The 10,468-nt window shown below is 40.4% G+C and overlaps 1 protein-coding gene across 1 annotated transcript in view; it reads left to right on the forward strand.

Annotated features, from left to right (window-relative positions):
* The window catches only part of LOC126967297 (short neuropeptide F), a 67,241-nt gene extending 57,503 nt beyond the window's left edge, over positions 1–9,738 (forward strand). Inside the window, exons 4-6 of the mRNA XM_050811768.1 lie at positions 2,108–2,218; positions 5,752–5,838; positions 9,206–9,738. Of these exons, the coding sequence (XP_050667725.1) occupies positions 2,108–2,218; positions 5,752–5,838; positions 9,206–9,268 (261 nt within the window). The 3' untranslated portion in view covers positions 9,269–9,738. The remainder of the gene's footprint in view (positions 1–2,107; positions 2,219–5,751; positions 5,839–9,205) is intronic.
* Positions 9,739–10,468: the final 730 nt, after the last annotated feature.

Here is a 10,468-nt window from a genome sequence, read left to right on the forward strand (position 1 = left end):
AAAAGATAGTTTTATTTGCTCAGATAAGAAGAAGAATAATATATACTTACTCATTAGCAAACATGAACTGTAAAACATACTGCTAGAGACAATTACTTTCCTTGGAATTCAATTGGGTAGGTAGGTAGTTAACTCAACGAATACAATAAGAAACGAAGTGACAATGACGAAGAAACGATATGATCTGTCAGACTGTCATTGTCAAAGTGAAGTTAGCGTTGAGGAACAAGGATTTCACTAGTATCGATTTTTTTCTGTAAATCGATTTATTGATTGACTTATTGATGATAAAATAATTGCTCAGTTCTGTTTTTTTCCTGAGAAAATAATATATTTTATTCATAATAGTAATTCGAACATAAACTATGCACCTTACTAATATTATTGAAATAAAACAACTGGATCTTATTTGAATGACTTAACTGAATGTTATTTTAATCGATTAAATATTCATTCGATTACGTCATTTTAATCGATTTTCTTTATTTAAATGTTTTTTCGGTTTGTAGATTGCAAAATGAGCTAGTTTTTTGTATTTTACATCAGAAAAATATACCCTTTTTTTTTAAAGTATATTTCAACTTGTTAACCTTCAGGCCCAAAAGTCCCATTCTCCTTTGAGCGATGATGCAATTTTCAAATAACAATTATTAAAATATTTTCGCATGTACAATAAGTAATTATTAACAATACAAATATAGAAAACGTACCAGCAGTCTAGATAATATAATATTTTCAATATCAGACTAGATAAGAAATAAGCCTAACTTATATTATACTTTATTATATTTTTTTTATTATATTCACTATAACGAGTCCTTAAAGTAATTGATTACAATCTATCTTCAATCCTACCTACTGACCTATCAAAGAATTATCTATTATTTATAAGTATTAAGTAACAGACCTTATTACATGTAGAGCGTAGACTGTGACACAAATGAAAAAGGTATCTAATGAAAATTGAAATTATAATTTAAGGTACAATTTGTACACTTATGAAAGTCAATTTTGATGTCATCGGTTCAACAGACTACCAGCAGGCTTTGTTCTGGTGTAACAATTGTGCAGTCTTACTTACAACTCTGCCCAGAAATGCTTATTAAATACAGATTTATTGGAGGGAAATGGGGTTGTCATGTATGTTTACCTAAACATTGTGTAAGTATATACATTATAGAATTGAGAAAAATAGTATTTTCTGTGGTTAGATTCATTAGTTCCACAGAGATCTATTATTTCTGTACGAGAGTAGTATAAGTAATCACATCGTGTATTTGCGGTGACAAACAATAGACTACAACCTTATCGCTTGGGGATCATATATATCCTTTACTATATAGTGTGAAATATTCATAATTATTTAAAATGTATAACAAATGCCGATAGTTCATCCTCACCGTGCCCTGTTCCAACACCAGAACAAATATAAGACCGTTGCTGTCTTGAAAGAAGATGTCCTTTTCTCTCTTGTTGCAGCTTACTTTATCATTATAGTATCTTAATACTATTTTTTTTTATGGAAAAGGAGGACAAACGAGCGTACGGGTCACCTCATGTTTAGTGATCACCGCCGCCCACATTATCTTGTAACACGAGATAAATCACAAGAGCGATCCCGGCCTATTATTGAATATTTATTACTAGATGACCCGACAGACGCTGTTCCGTCAATAGATAAAAATGATGTAAGTATTCGTATTAATATCGTATTTGTGTAAACAGCTCACATTACCGCTTTATAATTGCCAACTTTTTAAAGTATTAAAATGGATACAGTATGTTATCCATAAAAGATAGACAAATGCTCTTGCGAAATTATCTATAGACCTGTATATTATGATACACATTCCACCATACATTATTTTGTTATATTTCAAAGGGTTAAGACAAAATTTTTCTGACACCCCCAACAAATACTGTTAATGAATACAAAGATGTTAACAAAAACTTAACAAAGTATATACTAAAACCTTCCTCGAGAACCATGCTATTCATTGATGAAATCGGCATGAAAATCCGTGTAGTATTTTTTTTTGTTTATCGCGAACACACTGACCATTTTTCAGAATTTAACCATTATTAAATTATGATTGTATATTATAAGCTGGACGAGTTAGACGAGCTCCTGACTCTGCGCGACGTTCGCACCCCGGTTCGTCTTCGCTTCGGACGTCGGTCGGATGAACGCGCTGTGCCCCATATCTTTCCACAAGAGGTAATTGTATTACTGTTAACAAAGAAAGATAAAAAAATATTTTATACACTTAGATTAAATGACACTTATGAATGACAAAGATTTTACCACCACTTTTGTAAAGTTGAGCTTTAATTAGAAGTCACAAGAAACTCTTTGCCCCTGTTTTAAATATAGGTATATTTACGACTTAGGTTATTTAACGACAACAATAGACAAGCTTCAGATTCATTTTATGAGGTTCTTCCTTTATAGTTCGAAACATTGCATCGGAGACGCTTTTAGTTTAGATTTAATGTTGAACTTGAGTACAGTACTGGACATTTTTATACTGTGGTCGCAACGTGCTATATCTGCACTAGGCAGTCCATACGTAAGGAATATTATATTACTAGCACTGTGCCACGATAAATACACAGATAAAATTATGAGAAAAGTTTTCGCCTTGCGATATTTTAATTGCTAAATTCTGCCAAACAACGTTAGCTCTACTATGTTTAGTTTCTGTTTTTATATTTGAAAAATATTACACTGTATTATATACAGTATATGACGCAGAAGCTCCATTCATTATATTAGTGAACATTTTGAAGAGTTCTTTTGGCGTGGTCAGGAAAAATTATCAGAGGGACTTTACACGATGGGCGCGGACACCGGCACCCTGACGTTGATCAACTCTTGTATATCAAGCCTCTTGTAACATATGAAGCACAACCAATGCACGGGAATTAAATAAATTTCAATATGTCCTAAAATTAAATAAATCATTCCTTTCTAATTGTATAAAAATAATTTATTGAAACATCATTAAATTATAACATGAATGAACATTATTTATCTATCCGGGAATTATTCGGTATAATAATATTTTCATTGGTTGTATATAATAGTACCTTCCTTATCACAATATTGTTCTTTTCTACAAACGTAAATAAGCACGAGAAATATTATTGTAAGGATTGTTGTTTTGTTTCGCCAAAGAATCAATGTATCACTTGTTGCGTGCGTGCCTTACTTATGTACACATACAAACTTTTTATATAAGCGGATGGATTCAAAGATTACATTTTACATTTAATCAAATTGTAGATATTATTAATTATTATACACATGAAGACGTAAATTATTTTCCATTAAGAATGATGTACCTACTAGTAAGGATATTATTATCGTAAGGATTGGAATATAAGATGTAAAATAATGAAATATATATATGCACGAGTGTCGGATATGTAAAATCCAACTAAAACTTACTATTCTTTATGTCTATTCGTAAAACATATTATTGATGTCTGTATTAGTTGAGCTATATTCAACTTTAGTGTCACATATTGAATGTAATAGTTCTGTGGTTTATTTCATCTATCACACAAGTTCGTTCTGTTTTATAGATTGCGGAAAGCAATAAAATCGTAGAGCCGGTGTTAAAGTGTGAAATGAACTTATTCACCCTCACAAGAAACTATTCGTTGTAACAACTATTTTATGACTAATCGGCCAGTTTTAGTTAGGGGCAACACATAAAACACGAATCTATCGTATTATTGCCATTATGGGGATTGAGTTACAAGCAATTTATATTTAGGGATTGCGGGTGGGTTTAGTTTTGTTTCTTTGTTTATTATTTATTTATACATCTTGAAGATACAACTAGTTATTCTACTTGCTTTCAAACATGTATTGTTAAACTAAAACATGAATGTCCCCTTCTTTTAATAAGATACATGCAATTCATCTGCTATCTACAACATAACAAAATTATTTCAAAAATCACACTTATAAATGTCCAAGTTATATTATATTTATACTTTACCTTTTCGGAAAGGTCAGCTTTAAACAGAAAAATTGGCAAGGAACTTATTGTCACTCTTTTGTATATTTTTTTACAGATTCATTATTTTACAAATAATTATAATACAATCTATGCAAAGTTGATCAACGACCGACAATACGGCTTTCGCCATGGTCGGTCGGCAGGTGATCTTCTGGTATACCTAACACATAGATGGGCGGCGGCTATTGAAAGGAAGGGGGAAGGCCTTGCTGCTAGCCTGGATATAGCGAAGGCCTTTGATCGTGTATGGCACAAGGCGCTCCTCTCAAAACTTCCATCATTTGGGCTTCCCGAGAGCTTATGCAAGTGGACCTCCAGCTTCCTCACTAGGCGCAGCATACAAGTCGTTGTCGATAGTTTTTGCTCGAATCCCAAGCCTGTGAACGCTGGAGTGCCCTAAGGCTGTGTGCTATCTCCCACGCTGTTTCTTCTGCATATCAATGTTGGACACCTCCAACATACATTGCTATGTAGACGATAGCACTGGTGATGCCATATACACGGGCCATGCAGGTCTCTCTCGGGAAAACGTCGACCAGTGCCGGGAGAAACATGTGTCTTCTATAGAGTCCTCTCTCGAGAAGGTCGCGGAATGGGATAAATTGAACCTTGTCCAATTGAACCCCCAGAAGACTCAAGTTTGCGCGTTTACCACTAAAAAACCCCATTTGTCGCCGCTCTTCGATAACACTTCCCTTAAAGCCTCGCCTAGTATGGGAATACTGGGTCTAGAAATCTCGAACGATTGCCAATTCCGTGGCCATCTGGAGGGCAAAGCCAAATTGGCTTCGAAGAAGCTGGGCGTCATCAATAGAGCACGGCAATACTTCAAGCCGGCCCATATTCTAGCGCTCTACAAAGCGCAGGTCCGGCCACACATGGAGTATTGCTGTCATCTCTGGTCTGGCGCACCCCAGTATCAGCTCGATCCATTTGACCGCGTGCAACGCAGAGCAGCTCGAATTGTCGGGGACCTAGTGCTCTGTGAACGGCTGCATCACTTGGCGTTGCGTAGAGACGTCGCTTGATTGTATGTCTTCTACCGCATTTATCACGGGGAGTGTTCCGAAGAGCTGTTCAACCTGATTCCTGCCGCCGAATTCCACCATCGCACAAATTAGGATATCATCCCCACCATCTGGATGTGTGGCGGTCCTCCAAAGTGCGGTTTTCAAGGAGCTTTCTTCCACGTACTACAAAGCTGTGGAATGAGCTTCCTTGTGCGGTGTTTCCGGGACGATACGACATGGGTACCTTCAATAAAAGCGCGTACACCTTCCTCAAAGGCCGGCAACGCTCTTGTGATTCCTTTGGTGTTGCAAGAGAATGTGGGCGGTGGTGATCACTTAACACCAGGTGACCCGTACGCTCGTTTGTCCTCCTATTCCATAAAAAAAAACTATGCAAAGTAATGCATCAAAATACTCAAAGGATTCAAGTGAAAAAACAATTGTAAATTATAAAAAAACTCATTTATTGAGTACACTGGATGCATTATTACACATACTGTAAATAAATAAAGATATTTTGTGAACAATTTATAAAATAATTAACTCTTTAGTGAAAATATAGCTTAAAGAGGGTTTCTCAATCTGATCTCGATGACTTGACGCATAAGCCAGCCATCACTTCCCTCAACGATACTTTAGGGAAGGTAACGCGCAACGACACCGCCACAAGACACTTAAGCGATGTTTAACGATTCATATTGTTTCTGTAGGAACAAGAGCGGGATGTCAGAGCTCCGTCAATGAGGCTCAGATTCGGCCGTCGTTCAGACAACAACATGTATGTGCTGCCATTCGAGGTAACTATACTTCACATACATACATACTTATTTATCATGTACGTTCGAAGAATTTTTTTTTTATATGAGAGGGGGCAAACGGGCAAGAGGCTCACGGGATGGGGAGAGGTGAGGCAACCGCCCATGGACATCCGCAACAACAGGTGTGTCAAGAAATGCGTTGCCGGCCTTTAAGGTGGGAGTATGCTTTTTTCTTGTAGTCGTATCTGTTCGGGAAGACCGCTGCCGGTAGTTGATTCCACAAAGTGGCTGTGCGAGGCAAGAAATTTCGAAGAAAACGCTGGGTTGTGGAATGCCAGACGTCTACGTGATGCGGATGGTACTTTGCACGTAATGTCCGATGGTGGAATTCGGCCGCTGGAATCAACCCGAACAGCTCCTCTGAGCACTCCCCGTGATAAATGCGGTAGAAGATGCAGAGAGAACCCACATCTCTACGCAATGCTAGAGAATCAAGCCGATCGGAGATGACTTGATCGTCGATGATTCGAGCCGCTCTTCGTTGTATGCGGTCAAATGGAAGAAGCTAGTACTGGGGAGCACCCGCCCAGAGGTGAGAACAGTACTGAGTACACCAAGCTTTTTAGAGGCCAGTTTGGCCTTCTCTTCCAAGTGACCACGGAACTGAACGTCGCTCGATATATCAACGCCAAGTATGCCAATACAGGCTGTGGCAGTTAGAGGAGTGATCTCGAATCAAGGGGATACGACAAAGGGAGACTTTTTAAAGGTGAACGCACAAACTTGTGTCTTCTTGGGGTTGAATTGGACTAAATTTTGTCGGCCCCATTCCGAGACTTTGCAAAGCATAGTCTCGATTTCAGACACAAGTTTGATCCGGTTCTCGCCGACGCTATCCCGGCACATGTTGGCACGGCCGGTGTAGGAAGCATACCCCGTGCTGTCATCCGCATAGCAATGAATATTGCTGATTTGGAGCATATCATTGATATGCAGAAGAAACAGCGTAGGGGATATCACACAGCCTCGCGGGACACCAGAGTTTATGGGTTTTAAGTCGGAGCATGCACCGTTGATAACCTTGATGCTCCGATCAGCCAAAAAGCTAGTGACCCATTTGCACAAATTCTCGGGAAGCCCATAGGATGGCAGTTTCGCTATAAGCGCTTTATGCCACACCCGATCAAAGGCCTTCGCTATGTCCAAACTCACCGCCAACGCCTCACCCTTCGACTCAACCGCTTGCGCCCATTTATGGGTGAGGTACGCAAGAAGATCACCAGCTGAGTGACCCTGACGGAAACCGTACTGGCAGTCGCTGATCAGCTGGTGCCCCTCTAGGTATCCCAAGAGCTGGCGGTTGATGATCGACTCCATTACTTTGGAGAAAATGGAGGTAATGGCAATGGGGTGGTAGTTGGACGGATCTGAGCGTACACCTTTCTTAGGGATCGGGTGCACTAAAGCCGCCTTCCATAATTTCGGGACTACGCCTGATGAGTAGGAGAGCCGGAAAAGACGGGTAAGGACCGGCGCCAGTTCCGGAGCACATGTCCGCAGCACTATCGGGGGAATACCATCGGGCCCGCTCGATTCGTGAATGTCCAAGGTGAGAAGCGCCTTAAGCACGGCACTATGCCGGATTTTTACCTCTGGCATATATGAATCGCACCGCGGAATATGCGGTGGTGGTGCACCTTGGTCATCCACAGTCGAGTTGGAGGCGAAGAGGGAGCCCAGGAGATCAGCTTTCTCTTTCGCGTCATGGGCCAGCGAGTCATCATCCCTGTGCAGTGGCGGAATGGCTGGCTGGCAGAAGTTTCCTTGGACAGCCTTGGCGAGCGACCAGAACGCACGAGTTCCCGAGGGAAGGCGTGCAAGTCTCTCGCCAATTCTGCCAATGTGCTTCGACTTCGCGTCAGCAATAACTCTTTTGAAGGACCTGGAGGCATGACTGAAGTGTTTTTTAAGTTCGCTGGAATTCACATCCTTAGATACCACCGCATTGAACTAAGCCTGATAGCACTCCTGCTTTCGGCGAGAGGCCATTTTGCAGGAGCGGTCAAACCATGGTTGGGACCTGCCACCGATAGGCACAGAGTAGGATGGAATGAAGAGTTCCATACCTTGCAGTACCACATCAGCAACAGCATCAGCAGCGGCATCTGGATCTCCCAGCGAAAAACAGATCTGCCTCCACGGGTAGGATGCAAAAAGCACCGCATCTCGTCCCACTCTGCTGACCTATAGTGCCACACGCGGCGACAGCCTAAGAAGCGGGGTCGTGTTGGGCGCGTGATCGGCACGGTGCTCCGGATCAGGCAGTGGTCCGACGATCCCAGAGGAGGGTCAACGGAAACTAGGTAGCCGTCCGGATGTGAGGTCAACAGAAGGTCCAACAGTGAAGGTGTCTTGTCCTTCAAGAAAACTCAGGCGTCGAGAACAGACATCCTCCCTGACGTAAACGCACACGCCAGCCCGTGGTATAAAGGAGTGTTCCAAATTATACCCCGGGTAGGAAAGGTAAGATGAATCAGTCAGGGAGGATATCTGTGTCTCGGTTAAAAAGAGCAGGACCGGCTTCGCCGTCTCCAGGTGAAAGTGGACGGCATTTAAATTTGAGCGAAGCCCCCTGATGTTGCAAAAGTCCACAACTAGTGTGGAGGAGGGTGGTTTGAGCCTCCTGCTCTGTTTGCCCCGAGTCAGCGCAGATTTGCCCCCTCCAGAATACGCGGGGCAGCCTGGGCAACCACTGTTAGGTACAGGCCCTAATTGTGGACGCCCAGGGACGGATTCTCCAGGGCTGCATTGCCTGGTAACGTCCTGGAGTAGTCTCGTTTTAGTCTGTTCTGCCATTTGTATTTGGGAGGGGGGGTGTAGGCCTCCGGATACCCCACTCACCGGACGAAACACAGCGGCATAGCCGCTATTTCACGCCGGTTTCGAGTGGGGGAGTGGTATTTCTCCGGGCGTGCCGGCCCAATTCGGTTGTGTCCGTGAGGACCCAACATGGCACTACCACTCCTAAAATTTAAAATTCGAAGAATTTTTGCAAGCGTGCAATAGTTCTGACAATTTAAGTAATCTTACATCAATCCCTACAAAAATGTTTCTTTACAAAATAAATGAAGATTTCGAATATTACAATTATTTTAGAGTATGACCATTTCACGGGCTATCAGAGATTCACAGGGACTTTTTTAAAGCATTGACATAATTATTTCGCGGCATACTTGTCTGTACTGCGGAGAGGTTCTTAAAAGGCAATCCTGGTGGCAAAACGCCCAGGCCTTAGAAACTACCAGGAGTAGGCCGTAGTGGAGGTTCTTGTTCAACCAGGCCAAGGCTCTAGTGGAAACAACAGTATTATTAATATGCATCTTAATGAATAAAAATATTGTTTCAGTCAACCATCCCAAAGGATGTCAAAGCCAGCACCTCGGTTGAAGACGACAGGCAACAAAACTAGGCGAAACAAATAGACAAACCATATCTTTCCCCTCCATAACATTTGTCAATATCTCTTATATGTTACAATTAATTAAATAATTAATTACAATCTATATTTAGGTATCTTAAAACTATAAAAATATGTTAATCTGTTTAAGCTGTACATAATAATCGTCTAGTATATTATATGTAGCTAATCTCTTTCGCGCTAATAAACTGTCCTAAATTTGTTTCAGACTGTGACATTATTTGATAGTTTGCGCATTTAATTTCTAGTCAAGAATTCTTATGAGACTGGTATTATTTACCGACAGGGAGCAATTTTACATTAGAAGCTGGGAAAATGTAAAATTATTTCACTGTTTTTTTATTTGTTGGCTTTTTGGCAATTTTAATGGAATCTAATGTTACTTAATGTAGTGGAATGTATGTATATTTAATTTTGTATAGTCCAATATTAGTTGAAATAAAATAATACTTATAAACTAACCGTCTTTTTCATTTGTGCTCCGATATTAATGGTATCATCCATGCTTAGTGACCGTATTGGGTGCCTTAATCTTTTTTATTGTTTTAGGATTTAATTTTTATTGCTTTTAATACTAATCCAAAAAATTGGGTTCACATGTTGGACGTGTTCAAAGTAATCCTCAAATTAAATCTGAACTACAAGTACCAACTTGTTTCCTGTTAATATAATGGTATCTCATCACGCCGGCGATTGTCCCAGGCTGCACCAGAGGAAGTCCTTTGAAGTCTTATTTCTATAAGACAGTCTGCCTGCTGCACCGTCCATATCTATATTCATACATTGAAAGATTGGCAAATAGACTGTTCTGCAGGATAAATGGTTACAAGATGGTTAACGGACATGGACGTGGCTTAAATTAAACTAAGAGAGTTTAATTTATTTAATTTCACGATATGTGACCTAATTGTATAAATTAGGTATCAATTATTACAATTATTGTGCTGCCGAGGAGGACTATTCACGCGATTTATAATTTTGGTCCAAGTGAATCATGAAAGAAAAGCTTAAAGAAATAAACATTGTATCTGTTGCCTGATCCTTGATATTTTTTATATAAGAGGGGGCAAACGAGCTAGAGGCTGACGGGATAGTAAGTGGTAAGTCTACCGCTCATGGACATCCGCACCAACAGGTGTCAAGAGAGGCGTTTCCGGCCTTTAGAGTGGGAGTATGCACTTTTCTTGAAGA

Source organism: Leptidea sinapis, chromosome 12 (genome assembly GCF_905404315.1).
Source record: "Leptidea sinapis chromosome 12, ilLepSina1.1, whole genome shotgun sequence".
Lineage (NCBI taxonomy): Eukaryota > Metazoa > Arthropoda > Insecta > Lepidoptera > Pieridae > Leptidea > Leptidea sinapis.